The 16,402-nt window shown below is 33.3% G+C and overlaps 1 protein-coding gene and 2 pseudogenes across 1 annotated transcript; 1 reads left to right on the plus strand and 2 right to left on the minus strand.

Moving 5' to 3' along the window:
* Window positions 1-273: 273 nt before the first annotated feature.
* LOC120137760 lies at window positions 274-2,743 on the minus strand (annotated as a pseudogene).
* Window positions 2,744-3,745: 1,002 nt separating this feature from the next.
* On the plus strand, window positions 3,746-12,052 carry LOC120137671 (annotated as a pseudogene).
* On the minus strand, window positions 5,788-7,370 carry LOC120137670 (putative 12-oxophytodienoate reductase 11). The gene is made up of 5 exons (XM_039153369.1): window positions 7,223-7,370; window positions 7,009-7,149; window positions 6,768-6,898; window positions 6,519-6,695; window positions 5,788-6,441 (listed from the first exon to the last, which is right to left on the minus strand). The coding sequence occupies exons 1-5, from the start codon at window positions 7,306-7,308 to the stop codon at window positions 5,849-5,851; spliced, it is 1,128 nt and encodes a 375-aa protein (XP_039009300.1). The 5' UTR covers window positions 7,309-7,370; the 3' UTR covers window positions 5,788-5,848.
* Window positions 12,053-16,402: the final 4,350 nt, after the last annotated feature.

Genomic DNA, 16,402 nt, shown 5'->3' on the forward strand with positions numbered 1-16,402 from the left:
GAACTCCAAGGATTAGACAGAAGCTAGTCCATTTGAGGATAACAATGATACAGGTCTTGACAAACAAACCCGAAGAAGCATAGGAGATAATCCACCTGGATGCATGCCTAATCGTATACACAAACAATCCATGGTGGATAACTATCATCCATATACAAAGAAAAACTTCCTATTTTCTAAATTTGATCGTATCAGTTCAGTTGTTCCAATATTGTTATGGACTGGTCACTCATATACAATCTATTTTCAAGAAGCAAAATATGGCACAAGGACAAATGAATACAGGTGAACAAATGTTCTAATTATTTAAAAGCCTTTAACAAGTCAAGTTCGTCATACATAATCACGTATGGAACCTTATATCTTTATCATCTTTTAGAGTCAACAAGGAGAGCAACAAACGGAGTTTAAATAAGCAAAAATACCTACTACAATCTTGAGATTCAGTACCGACTTATTCGGGCTTCGGATTGCCAGAGATATCCTTGAGCTTTTCTTTCAGTTCTCCATTCTAAACAAGTACATATACCAATGCATCAGCTATAAGCAACATTATCTGGAGTTGGATACAGATTTGTTAAATATTTTAAAAAGGCTATTTGGAAGCTCATATTCTCATATTCATGTCTGACCGTATGTTGAAGATATTGTCCGACACAAATAACCTAAGAAAAATTAAGAGTTCAGGGAAAATAGGCTATAAAGGTTCCTTTACAAGTTGAGCAAAGCGTGGCAAAAAGCAATAAGGCTTAACCTGGTGCATGTCTAGAATTATATCTGAACCCCCGATGAACTCTCTCTTTATAAATATCTGAGGAAATGTGGGCCAGTGGCTGCAATAACATAGAGAAGTGTTATATGAATATCATCTACGGAGTACTAATTAACAGCTTCTGGGACGAAAATCTATCAAATTGATCACAATGATACCATCTATCAACCCATATAAAACTAGCATCAATGGACTTAAAAAAAATGAAATACAATTAGAAATGAAAAATCATATCCAAGTCATGAAGCTGAAACACCAAATGCAAGCCTAATCCTCACTGTTGAAACAAATATTTTTGCCTCCGAGCAGTATAACATCCTCATGTTCAAACTAAAAGGATGTAAAAGAAAAAAAGGCACTCGAGTTGTGTCTTGAATCGAATGCCATATAAAATATTTTTTATTCACTTTTTGCGGACTTTTGCTTCAACCAAACGCAAACAAGGAGTATGGAAGATACAAAATATAAGAAATGTTAATCAGAATCAACAGGAAGCTTAATATAGAGAAAAAAAGGAAACATTTGGCATAGAATCAACCAGCAGAAATCCATAACTCTGAAGAAATTTTTCACTTTTCACAAGATACATTAAATATTGATGGAACAAAAATAGACAGCCCACCCAGGCCACAGAACAGGCTTCATTAACAGATGGCTATCGGCATTCAGCAAGTTATTTTACTAAGAAAAAAAATATAAGTACAAAAGGTATCATGTTCAAACCACAAAAACGAGAGGACCTTAGGTTAAAAGGAGAGTTTTGAGTGTTCATTTGTTTTTATCAAGATCACAGTTAGGTTAGCCTTCAAAGTAAAACAATCATAAAAGTGGAGTTACCTGAAGGCTTTGACAGCACTTTTCAGCTCAGGATCTTCCAGGATATTTCTTGCACTTAGAGGAATATCTGCATCAGCCAGAAATTTGATAAGAACATAAATCGGCTAAATGCATTTGTTATCAAAATAAAAACAAAAATACATCAAGTTAAACGGACATGCATGGAGCATTCATCAAAGACAGAGCAGGTGTAAATCCTTTTGATCATGTAATTTTATTCTAAAGACAGAATATGAGTCATATCCAGAGAGATGCATAAGCAAGGTAAAACAAATGCAGAATCATCCATGAACTTGTTAATTACCAATCAAAAGCCGAATAGGGATGCTAGGAAAATATTCTTGTCACGCACAACTAACACATACTGTAGTGCTTTAACACTCTATCTGCCAAAGAGCTGAATCCGCATTGAGGAAAATCAGGTACCCCTTTCATGTAAATCATCACAGGGTTTTCCTTGACATCCTAGAATAACAGTTAATCACAATCATCAATACCATAGCTTATGCAATAAAGAAAACTTCTGAGCTACATAGGGGAAGAAAGTTCCAATCTGCTTGTCTATATAATACCTAACATATCAAAGGGCATGCCTACCTGTTCAACAATATCCTTAAAAGAAACAGCAGCAGAATCCTGAACCTTATTTGTCGGGTCTAAAATCTTCATGTGTATCAGGCTCACTGGGAACAGTTGAGTATTTCAACCCATTCCGGTAGAAGGATCCAATCACCTAATAACAGCAGAACCAGAAGAAGGCCTCTTGAAATTAAAACATGAAAATAGTTTCTAAAGGTTCATATCCTGATTTTTAATAGAGCATAAAGAATCCTGAGACGGTTAGCAGCAATTTAGAACAATATGAAGAAAGCTATTTGAGTTTAAAGAATTATCTAAAACATTGTAATCCATAGATCTTCGGGTTGAACTGGATTAGGGTGTTACATAACATATGATGTTGGAATAAAAAAGTATGTCATTGAAGAATGTTTGAACTTTCAGATGATTAATGATAAGTCTATTATAGATCAAATGCATACTTACGAGAAGGTGGTCTCTGACATCCTAACTAGAAGGATGAAAATATATGATATTCTTCAATATATATATTGATTGAGAAATTACCCAAGTCATGGTTCATTTTTTGAAATCTCCTAAAACACAAGACGCAAAATATCTCCTTAAAAGAGTTGATTTGTCATAAAAAATCAAGGAAATAAATAACCTTAAAGATATAAATTTTGTTCCTACAAATGAATTATGACATCATAATCTGGCCCAATTTAAATTTAGGAGATTCGAGTGTCACATAAAATCATCAAAGTGACTAACTATTTAAAAAAAATATTTACTCAAAATCATAAATCATAATCACTATAACCCCAATAGTAATAATTAAGTTTATAAAATAAGGAAATTCGAATATTGAAAATTGATTATAAATAGCAAGTTTAACGAATAGAGTTATGAATAAATAAACAGAAGATCAATGACTAATATATAACCCCCTACAATAATCTAAGATGTACTCTGATAGAACGTACGACTAGAATATTTGACTTGATGATGTGCTCTTCAATCTTTACTTAAAAAACTAAAGACAGAAACACATTTTTAACGCTGAGCTCAATGTCATACAAATAACTCTACTGTACTACATACATTCATCATATGAGCATGCCAACAAGTATAATTAAGAAGCAATATCATCAATGCTTCATAATCTATCACACACAAGTAGACATCATAATGTAATCCGACGTCAAATAGGTTTGGCAGCTCACATCTCTCTAGTTTATTAGCAATGGTACTTTGGATGTGACTCATGTCACACATGCATAGAAACGTACATCTAATGGTCCATGTTGCCAAGTACCTTGGTTGAGAACTGGATCACATATGCATTATGAACGTACACTTGGTTAGTCTATTCCTCGTTGCATATCGAATGAAGTCTAGGTAACATAACATTAGAACATCATCAAGCTAGCATTCACAAGCGTCACAACATAAATCTTGAGATATCTGGATAACTCATCACACAACACTAGAAGATCGTTGTACACAAATAACTCGTGTATCCTCATTATTTCTCGAATATCAAACAAAGATATACATCTTATGGAATCTCATGGTATGATCTTCTTATGCTTATCAATCACATTAATCAAGTTCTTGCTTTTAAAATTTATTTTTTAATCACAACATTACTAGACTTTTGACTCTTGAGTCTCAAAGAGTAACAAGGTTCATTAGTTTTTTTTCATTGATGGTAATGATATTTACTCTTGAGTTTCGATATCATCATGTGTATTGATATTCTCCTTGAATACGATGTTGATAATGCACCATTAAATAAAAAAAAATAAAATACATAATAAAAGAAAAGTATATTATTTTCTTATTAAAATTATATAATATTTTTTCAAATCTATATTAATAGATGTAGGGAGTATATATCATATAAAATTTTAATGCTAGACGAATATTAAAATTCTAATAATAAAGTACATCAAAATCAAAATATCATGTATAATAATAATAATAATAAAATGCATATATAATCTTATGGAATACATAAAATAATTGATATCTACAAATAATAAATATTTATGGTAAAGTTTTAGTGTAGTTCTACAGGCATTAGGGTTTTGTTTAATTATTGTTATTATTATTTTTGTAATGGAGTTTAAAAGAAAAACAAAAATAGAAAAATATACCAAATATCGAAAAAGTCCACACGGAATAAGCACTAAAGTAGGGGCTATTAAGTACTTTCCGTTCCCCTCTGCTTCTATAAATAGGCTCCCTATCAAACCTTTCTCTCCCGTCAAAGTTCAACTAATTAACTAGGGTTTCAAAGGCCGCTGCTTTCGAGTCATTGAGAACAAACAAATTTGCAGATTCCTAATATAATCGTCACTGATAATTTTAAGACTACAAAAAAGAATGCCCAAAGATACAAGAGTTCGTTCCTTCTCTCTTAATCGCTCCAGGGCATCTCCTTACATGTGTAGTTCCGGGGACGATGTTAAATTGTGGGACGATGCAATGTGCCCCATCTGTTTAGAAATTCCGCACAACGCCGTGCTTTTACGGTGCTCCTCCTCCGACAATGGCTGCCGTCCGTTCATGTGCAACACGAGTTACCGACATTCTAATTGTCTCGACCAGTTCACTAACTCGTCACTATCGTCGCCTTCTACATCCGTGTTACGGGAAACTCACGAGCCGGAGCTTCTCTGCCCTCTGTGTCGAGGTGAGATTCATGGCTGGACGGTGATAGAACCAGCCCGACAGTTCCTGAATAACAAAGCGAGGAGTTGTTCTTCCGAGAAGTGTGATTTCAGGGGGACTTATAGGGAACTCAGGAAGCACGCTAGGTCTGCTCACCCTAATGTCCGGCCGACGGAAGTGGATGAAGAACGACGGTGCGATTGGACTAGGTTTGAGCTTGAAAGGGATCATGACGACATGCTTAGTTCTATCCAACACTTTGATTTGTACTCATATGTCTTACACATTTACCGTACGTACTATCCGCCGATCTATTATACATATGTATGAATAATTTTTTAATCAGAAAATAAAATTTTATGTTTATTTGAGATTTCATATTAAAAATATATATTTTTTAAAGATAAAAAAAATATAGTATTAATAATGTAGAACATGTGGTCAAAGCCTTTGAGGATGGCTTCCTTCTATAGTCTCTCATTCTACCCACGTAAAGCTTCCTTTAGGCCTAAAGCACTAGTCCTTCCAATGATTCAATCAAAGGTAAACTGTACAATTGGTCACTAGTTTTTGAATAAAATTTTGCTTTTTTCATTGAAGTTTCAAAATGAATATATTAGTCACTAATATTATCGATTTATAACAAAATGATCACTCTAGCGTCATTCTCATTAAATTGATGATATGACAACGTTAACAAAAAAAACTAATATTTAATTTTACTCCTAAACTACTGTTAAAATATCAAATAAATTACTAATGTTACATTAATAACATCAAATAGATCTATCCAAGACACGTCCAAGATATGATTACATGGATATCAAATATTTATAAATATATTTAAACATGTAAATATAAAATATCTTAAATTCCATAACGAGACAACAAAATACACTTTCACGACACACACGGTTACATGAATCGTCTGTCTTACTACTATGATCAGAGTACCACAGTGTTTACCATAGAGAAGTTGCCAAATCCTGGCTCCCAACCAGCTCAAGCCGTGTCTTCAAGAAATGGGTAATCAGTGTAGCCAACAACAGGATCCGGTAAGCAATAGGTGCTCCGGTTGTGCTTAGTGAGAGGCGCATTCAGCTCAAATCTTTTTGGCAAATCCGGTTTCGACAGAAACAATCGACCAAACACCACGAGATCGGTTCGATTTTCGGCCAAAGCTTTGTTCCCATCATCTTTGTCATATCCTCCGGCCACAATGAAAGTGCCTTTAAAAGCCTTCCTCATAGGAAGCAAACTCTCGGTGGTTTCGAAACTTTCTTCGGCAAGTTTCATCCTAGGCTCAACCATATGGCAGTAAAGGATCCCATATTTGTTCAATGACTCCGCCATGTAAACGCCTAACGCTGTCGGATTGGAGTCTCCCGAATCCAAGTAGTCTGCATATGGAGATAGCCTGAGTCCCACTCTGTCCGCTCCTATCTCGTTAGCGACAGCTTCGACCACTTCCAATGCGAACCGGCAGCGGTTCTCTAGAGACCCGCCGTACTGATCAGTTCGATCGTTTATATGATCTTTCATGAACTGGTCAAGTAGATATCCATGTGCCCCATGTATCTCAACTCCATCGAAACCTGTTAATCCAAAAGGCATCTTTTCATTCAAGTCTTTTTCATGAGCTATAAGGGTAAGAAGCACTTAAAATACTTGCCTGCTTCCATGGCGTTCCTTGCAGCGACTCTATACTGGTCGACAACTTGAGGGATCTCATCCGTCCTTAATCTCCTCGGTGGAGAGAATTTCGCCGGTTCTTCTGCGTTAGCTTGAAGTTGAGGCTTCAATTCATTGCTGGTGGAGGAGATAGGGGCCTGTCCATTCGGCTGATACTCTGTTGATTGAGGTAACCATGCGATTAGATGATGAACAAAAAGCATGAAGGAAAGAGTAGAAATAGACATACCATAAGTGGAAGCCCTTCCAACATGCCAAATTTGACAAAAGATGATGCCACCTTTGGCATGAACAGCATCCACAATGGGTTTCCAGGCCTCTACTTGCTCTTTTGACCAAATACCAGGCGTATCTTTGTACCTTTTATTTGCAAGGCAGAAACCACACATACTTTTAATTAAATGCTACAAGTGATTAAAAACAAGTATATTCGAATCCGACACTCGATCGAATCGAGAAAGCGAAATTACCCTCGACCGGCTTCGGAAATCACAGTAGCTTCGGTAATAATAAGACCACCCTTGGTGGCTCTCTGGGAATAGTAGACGGCGGCATGGGGCTGAGGAATGTTGTTCCAAGACCTCTGTCTAGTCATAGGTGGCATTACCATTCTGAGAAACAACACCAGCCTCCATTAAAATCGATGGTTGAAGAAACAAAAATGAAAGGGGAAGTGTTTATTACCTATGAGAAAGGTTGAATCTTCCCATTCTGTAGGGAGTGAGAAGAGGCATAGGTTGTTGGTGTTGAGCATCCACAATCCCTCCCATTTTTTTCCTTAGTTTCTGCAACAACTAAATACCAGAACCCTTTCTTTGATTTGCCTAATGGAAATGGATGGCTGCAGTGGCAGAATGGGGTTTGGATGAATATAAAGAACCATAAAATGAGCAACCAGTCCGCATGCCGCTCTTCACCTTTTTGTTGTTGACGACGACGACTGAATTCTGTTATTCAAACACCTGGCGGGTGAATATTTTATTTTCGTTTTCTTCTTCACTCTTTATGTACAAGTGTGTGTATGACTTTTCAAAGCATTCTTTAAAATTAATATTTGATTGATTCTTGATATTTTTTTTCATAATATAGAGTGATTCGAAGGTACTGTGCGTTCATGATCTATTTAATATAGCCGGCGTTGGAGGTGGAGGCCACCCTTAATATTTAAAAACATGCAAAGTTTTGTATTTTTAATTGATTATGGCTTATAAAATAATCCTTCAAAATATATTACTTATTTTATGATTGTACCTTTGGAATTTTGACTAATTTACTCCGTCAATGGTGGTGGCTTCTTGAAGTCTCGGCGATGTAGTTTACATAATATTAAATTTAATTAAAAAAACTCGAACAAATATACATACAAATAGATCTGATGACACGAAATTGATTGATTTTATGTATAAATTTCTCATACTTCAAACCACCATTTATGACTGAGATTGGTAAATTCCAAAAGGTATAATCATAAAATAAGTTATGAATTTTGAACAATTATTTTTGAAAATCTAATTTTTGATATAATGTTTATATTATTTGCTTTTATATCTATAAATTATAAGATATTAAATATTTAAGTTATTCAATCTTTCATCTTTCTATGTAATATATTATTAATATATCTATTGAATTAAACTTAATCAATTATTTAACTTTATTTTATTTAAATAGTTATGTATTGTATACATAAATAATCATATAAAAACAAATAAATGTATTCATACTTTAAAATACCTATGAATCAAAATAAAAAATATATTTATAATTACCTTGGATGAAATTCATATATCAGATTATAAATTTTAGCAAAGCTCATGAATAGTTTTGATATTTATTTTGACATAAATAACAACTTAATTTTAAAATGTATTTAATTGTTTATAAAAAATATATATATTAACTTTTCTTTTAATTTTCAAATTAAGTTGATTGATTATGATTGAATTTATTACACTAAATTCAATAAAAAATCATTTATTTTTTTATTAAGCTAGGATGATTATAAAATAATTTTGTTATAAATATTTTTAATAATTTCACTCAATCACTCTTGCTGTAATTATTGGTGCTCGAACTGATGACCTCTACAAATAACAACTATTCCTTTAAACTGAGGTAATTTAGTCCGAGTCTTTGTGTATGTAGAAAATTTCCGCTGGAGACTCAACCACCAAAGCTAGGTGTGTGATGCGGGTCGGTCCGGATTAGTCAGGGAGAAGCCTTGGAACCGGGAGGACAACTGTAAAAAATAGATAATGGCATATTTTATTAAAGGGTAAACTACAGAAATTATCATTTTCATTTGAGTTTTATAAACTTTTCCTTGCTGAATTCAAAAAAAATAATAAGATTTGGTCACTTTCGTTTTGTTTTAATTAAGATGTGGTCACTGAAGATTAACAACCGTTAAACCTTTAATGCTTTGCTGACATGACACGATAAATATATAAAATTAAAATGCATCATCTCCACATAGATAATATGTGGATTAAGTTTTGATCACTCTCTTTCATATTTGTACACTTTTGGCCACTTACGTTATCATTTTATTAAGTTTTGGTCACTTATGATATCGTTTTATTAAGTTTTGGTCACTTATGTTATCGTTTTATTATGTTTCAGTCACTTTTATTATCGTTTTATTAAGTTCTTATCACTTGGAAATAAGATACTCAGAGGCCAGCACATTGGAGGTGGTGCGACAGATCACGTGATGATTCATAGGGATCTAGAATAAAAAAATTGTTTGTTCTTAAGCAAAAAACAAAGATTCGATGTTGAAGATCATAGATTTTGGATTGAGTTTATTGGAAGAATTTATAGATCCATTTATCGAGTTGTTTGGATCCATTGATTATGTTTCATCTGAGTTCTCAAGGGAAAATCACCCCAAAGAGTGATATCCGGTTATCGGGTTGTTTGGATCTATTGATTTGTCTTTTTGTTCCTTGTTGGATTTGATATTCTACGATCTCAATCTTTAGAAATTGAATTTTAGTTTGTATTATTGAGATTACACAACTTCGTTTTATCTCTGGATGCCCACCCTCCCATTTTTCCCCCTGAACTTGTGGTATTATTATTTGTTATTGGAAGTTTGAAATCTTTCTTATTCTTGAAATGTAGCATAAGTCCTTAAAATAAGGCAAATGGAACAGAGATGTCTGAAAAAGAAGCAATGAGAAGATGAATAATAATGGGGTTGGAAAGAAAATCTACTAAAAATAGATAAATTGAAATGTTATTCCTAAACTAATTTGAATTTACAAAAAACCTATAATTAGTATTTTGTCTATCGTGTAGGGTATAAAAAACATTTTACTAATGGGTCACATCATCAAACTAACGATATTCAACGTTCAAGTGACCAAAGCTTAATAAAACAATAACGTAAGTGACCAAAACTTAATAAAACGATAATATAAGTGATCAAAAGTGTACAAATATGAAAAGAAAACAACCAAAACTTAGTCCACGTAATATTTACGTGGAAATGATGTAAGTTTAATTTTATATATTTAATGTGCCACGTTGGTAAAGTGTTAAAGGTTTAACACCCGTTAACTTTTAATGACCACATCTTAAATAAAACGAAATGAAAATGAATAAATCTTATGATTTTTTGAAATAAGTGACAAATGTTTTTTAAAAAAACTAAAATGAAAGTTACAGTCTACCCTTTATTAAAAGAAAAACGTTGAGAATGGCGTATGGATTGTCCCATTGCCTGATCAAGCTGAAAAGTGTGGGTTGAAAGTCAAACATGGAGGTGTCTTTGTTAATTTTATATTCGTAGAGTAAAGAAGAAAACGAAAATAAAATATTCTCCCACCCAGGTGTTTGAATAATTGAATTCAGTCGTCGTCATCAACAACAACAACAAAAATGAAGTCTGAGAGCTGGACTAATTGACTGGTTGCTCTGTTTATGGCTCTGTAAAAACTCATACAAACCCCATTCTGCCATTGCAGCGATCCATTTCCATTTGGCATATAAGAGAAAGGGTTTTGGTATTCAGTTATTGCAGAAAGTACGAGAAAAATGGGAGAGATTATGGATGCTCAACTTCGTCAAACTATGCCTCTTCTCACTCCCTAGTCCCTACAGAATGGGAAAATTCAGTTATTGAAGAAACAAAAATGAAACAGCGAGTATTTATTACGTATGAGAAAGGTTATTTGTTTCTTCAACCATCGAATTTAATGGAGGTTGATGTTGTTTCTCAGACTGGTAATGCCACCTATGACTAGACAGAGGTATTGGAACAATATTCCTCAGCCCCATGCCGCTGTCTACTATTCCAAGAGAGCCGCCAAGGGTGGTCTTATTATTACCGAAGCTACTGTGATTTCCGAAGCCGGTCGAGGGTAATTTCGCTTTCTCGATTCGATCGAGTGTCGGATTCGAATATACTTGTTTTTAATCACTTGTAGCATTTAATTAAAAAAGTATGTATGATTTCTGGCTTGCAAATAAAAGGCACAAAGATACGCCTGGTATTTGGTCAAAAGAGCAAGTAGAGGCCTGGAAACCCATTGTGGATGCTGTTCATGCAAAAGGTGGCATCATCTTTTGTCAAATTTGGCATATGGTACGTCTATTTCTACTCTCTTTCCTTCATGCTTTTTGTTCATCACCTACTCGCATGGTTACATCAATCAACAGAGTATCAGCCGAATGGCCAACCCCCTATCTCCTCCACCAGGCACCAGCAATGAACTGAAGTCTCAACTTCAAGCTAATGCGGAAGAACCGGCGAAATTCTCTCCACCGAGGAGATTAAGGACGGATGGGATCCCTCAAGTTGTCGACCAGTATAGAGTCGCTGCAAGGAACGCCATGGAAGCAGGCAAGTATTTTAAGTGCTTCTTACCCTTATAGCTCATGAAAAAGACTTGAATGAAAAGGTGCCTTTTGGATTAACAGGTTTCGATGGAGTTGAGATACATGGGGCACATGGATATCTACTTGACCAATTCATGAAAGATCATATAAACGATCGAACTGATCAGTACGGCGGGTCTCTAGAGAACCTCTGCCGGTTCGCATTAGAAGTGGTCGAAGCTGTCGCTAACGAGATAGGAGCGGACAGAGTGGGACTCAGGCTATCTCCATATGCAGACTACTTGGATTCGGAGGCTCCAATCCGACAGCGTTAGGCATTTACATGGCGGAGTCATTGAACAAATATGGGATCCTTTACTGCCATATGGTTGAACCTAGGATGAAACTTGCCGAAGAAAGTTTCGAAACCACCGAGAGTTTGCTTCCTATGAAGAAGGCTTTCAAGGGCACTTTCATTGTGGCCGGAGAATATGACAAAGATGATGGGAACAAAGTTTTTGCCTAAAACCGAACCGAACTCGTGGCGTTCGGTCGATTGTTTCTGTCGAATCCGGATTTGCAGAAGGGATTTGAGCTGAATGTCTCACTAAGCACAACCGGAGCACCTATTGCTTACCGGATCCTGTTGTTGGCTACACAGATTACCCATTTCTTGAAGACACTGCCTGAGCTGGTTGGGTGCCAGGATTTGGCGACTTCTCTATGCCAAACATTGTTCTGTTCTATTCTAATCATCATCATCATCATCATCATCATAATAAGACAGACGATTCATGTAACCATGTCCTGTGCTTGTATTTTGTTGTTTCACTATCGAATTTAAGATATTGTATATTTAAATATATTTAATCCGTGGATAAAATCACTGAAATTGAGTTTGTGAAAAAGTATTTGATAAATGCAGAGTACATGATCACCAATGTAGCATATATGGCTAGCTAGATCTGCCGCCCATCACTGTCTGCATCAATTACAAATAGAGATCTTTCATTACCTATTTGTTTTGAATTTTTTTCTTGATAATAGATATATACTTTATTTATTTAATTATTCGATTTTAATATTTTTTAAAGAGAATATTAATTTCTTTAGTCACTTAAATCATTTAATGGATTCTTCAATCCTCAATATCTAGTATTACTTTTTTATTATGCATGTTATAAAATAAGATATTTATATCTACAAAAATTAAGAAAGAGATAATATCTTATATTTTTTAAATCAGTAACAAAAATTAGACAAAACACAAATATAAGTGATCAATAACAACAACAACAAAACTCTATTCTCATATGTAATGGGGTAAGGGGAGGTAGGGTAGTAGGTTGCCCCCAACGTCAGGTTGAGAGAAGCTTCCGTGGAAGACCTCTGACAATCAAAAAATTAAAAATAAAGATAAAATGCAATACATGTATAAATAAATAAATAAATACATAGTTGAACAGTCTTCATATGCACTCTTCATATGCGCGTCTCTAATGGGAAGTAATCCTTGCAAATAAATATCTGCGTAAAAAATCTCTGTATATATACAGAAGACGTAAGACCCGGCTAAATTTAAAAAGAGGTAACCTGAAGAGAATGATACACATTAGTTAACGATAGCAAGCAACGAGACGGAATAAAGTTAAATGGGTTAACACATAAACTAAGGCAACACTAATAAGCTACCCTAGTTCTAAGCATTCATAAATTCCAATGACATGAACGAATATAAAGTAGAAGTTATGGAAATTACTATAAAGACATTAAAAATAAGACAGAATGTTACACCTTAAGGTTGTGACTTGCATTACTCGGCTACACTGGTCTTAAGTCTCCATACTTTTCTATCAGAGGTCATGTCCTTACTAAGGGCTAAATCCTTCAAATCAGATCTCAAGCAGTCTTCCCACTTCCGCCTTGGTCGTCTCTCCTTTACTAAACAAGGAGCAAATAATTAAGTTAGGGGTTATCAACCCATTTATAGCATTCCAAAAACAAGACCTCCATTGATTTAAGAAATTCTCTCTTTTATGAATACTTTTAATAGTTTATTCTACAAATAATTTTTTTATATATTTAGGAAGATAATATCATTGACTTTTAACTCGAATTGTTATTATTATGTTTTTACGTTATTTTTAATTTTTTTATCTATTTATATATTAAGTTATCTCATATTATATGTTTGTAATTATTTAAAAAATGTCACACTTAAATTATAAAAAAAATCAATTATTAATATGTTATCATTATTTTGTTTTTATGTTAGTGTTTATAATTTTTTTTACTGATAACAATGGTATTTATATATTTTTTAAATTAATCTGGTGTAAGTACATGACAATTTTTGTTTAAAGATAAACTCTTAACCTTTCGACATTGATCGCTCACACCCCTGACATTTTTGATACTCGAACTCGGGTCTTCAGGAATAACAACAATTCCTTTATAACAGAGACCACAAGACAGTATCAGTTCAAAGATAAACTCTCGAATTGTTTGATTGCCTTTTTAAACATTTTAATGTATGATATTTTTTTATTATTGAATGTTGATTTAAATCTGATAATTTTAAGATAAATGATATGACTAACATGATTTAAATTATTTAAAAAAATAGATATCATATTTTTATTTATATATTTTCTCTCTATTTATTTAATAAAACTAATTTTTATTATTAATTATTTTAGAAAGTTATCTTTACTAATTATTTCTTTTACATGTTAAAGATTCAGGTTTAGTTTGAGAATGTATTTTCAAACGTGTTTTTTCAACGCATCGTTTTTCTAACTTTTTAGTTTGAGCTAATAATTTTTAGGCTGCAATGCATTTGAATCTAAATCTTTCTTAGAGATCAAATTTAATTTTAGATAATGATTAAATTATTTAAAATTATTTTATTAAATTTTATCACACATGCAACATGAATAAAGATTTTTCTGAAAGGAAATATATACAAAATTATTAAATAAATAATTATAAAGTGAATTGGTAAAGAAAAAATGGTATATAGATATATGTTTAATCTTTAAGTAATTGTTTAACTATTTAATTTTAAAATTATATATAAATAAAAAACATCATCTAATATATTTTTTTATTTAATTTTTTTATTGAATTAGCATCTGAGTAATTCCTATATAAATTATTCAAAATTTGTAGAGATATATTATTATAATTTAAGAAAAAATCTAAAATTTTCAAGTTCAAATAGAAAAAAAAATGAAATTTCCAGTCGGTATGTGCTGTTCTAATTTGGTTACACTGTAAACGTGCTGCTTAAATTTCTGTCATGGGGCTTAACGCTCGACTATGACTACTCATTCCACTTCACCTCATTTCTTTTTCCTGGTTTTTTTTTGTTCTTCAAAGTTCTTATATTTGGTCCCTTGGAAAACAAAGGTAAATGGCTGCTTTTTCCATGGCTACATGTGAGTAATCTCACTCTCTCTTTCTAAATGATTTATTTTTAGGTTAAGCTGACCGATATTTTAATTGTGTTTTGGTTATTTTTTAAGTTTGGGGGTGTAAAGAACTTTTTTTTTTGTCTTGGTTTTGAATTTGCTTTTGCATGAAGGGGGTAAGGGAATTTGCCATAATTGATTTTTGTTCTGTTTATGGACTTTTTGTTGTTTGGAATTGTACCTTCTTGCTTGAACTATGAACTTGTTGGTTCCTAATATTTTCAAAATTGAATATTGATTGCCGTTTGGGTTATGTTCTAATACTTCTTTATATAATCTTGTCCAGGGAATTATTATTTTGCTTCTGTTTAGTTCTTATGAAATACTGTTAATACATGATTTTCCGGAACCAGAGTTTACCTTCTGTGATTTTGTCTTCAAAATTTTGAAACATATGATTTTGCTTGTGGTTTTGTCTAGCATGTAATCTGTGGTTCTTCCACTGCATTTGTGTAATATGTATACTCGCGCATACTTTTTGATTCTTGTAATATCAATGAGATGAATTGTATTATAAATTTATGATCTTTTGTTGACGAATTTATAGAACTTTTTGCCGTTTCTAAGTTCAACTTTTTATTGTAATGGGGAAGGTCAATCCAATTTATCTGTTGTCTGAACTTTTGGGGGAAATGTAAAGATTCTAATTTGTGAAACAATTGGTGTCTCTTGGGGCGCCTTTATATCACATGCATCTTGTGATGCATGCACCGCTGTAATACTCGAGTCAGCATCTTCCAGGCGAATTTGCACTACAATGCAGCGAGAAGAAAACTGTACATTTTTGCCTTTGTGCTCTGATTCAGACAGCATACACTAGGCAGGGAGAACTCAACATGTTCAATAGTTTCTGTTTGTACGAATACATCATAGGCTGATAAAGCTGTGAAATTGCTCGTAGTACTTTTATGTATCTATGTATGCATTACACTTTTAGGCCTTGCAGGAACACTACTTTTTATGTATCTTTAGGTCTTTGCCGTCTTTTGAATGTATATTTCAACTCGCGGTAATAGACAGTATCACGTGACGAGTTATTCTAACTTTGTTTGCTTAATACGACAGATTCCGTCGGATACAGTGATGCTCTTATCGCTCTTCTCCCTTATTTTCCCGGGATAAAGAAGCTGCAGTAGATGATCTCGAAATTTCGCTCGTGACTGCGGGTTTGTCGCAGATGTAAGCTTTGTGTCCTTCATCATCTTCAAAAGAATGAATACTACTGTTTCTCTAGCATTTCAGTGCATGAGGATTATTTGAAAAGTTTGGATTTTTTTTTTCCTTATTAGTAATTGAAATGCAGAACATGTGACCATCACTGGGAATCTGCCATTGAACTTCAAGCATTTTTATTCATGACATTGCAGCTATGTTGCATCCTTTGTTCTTTTTTACGCATCATTAATCGTGTTTAAGTTATTTTATATTTATAAAACAAGTTAATTATTTGTTTGTATAATTATTTATATACTCTCGTATTCATATTCTTCTGTTTTGGTCGTGTTTCATATAATATATTTTTTATTTTTCATAGTAGTTTTACTATTTTTCTAGATTTAAATAAAAT

This window comes from Hibiscus syriacus, unplaced genomic scaffold, assembly GCF_006381635.1.
Source record: "Hibiscus syriacus cultivar Baekdansim isolate YM2019G1 unplaced genomic scaffold, ASM638163v2 tig00110676_pilon, whole genome shotgun sequence".
NCBI classification, from domain to species: Eukaryota; Viridiplantae; Streptophyta; class Magnoliopsida; order Malvales; family Malvaceae; genus Hibiscus; species Hibiscus syriacus.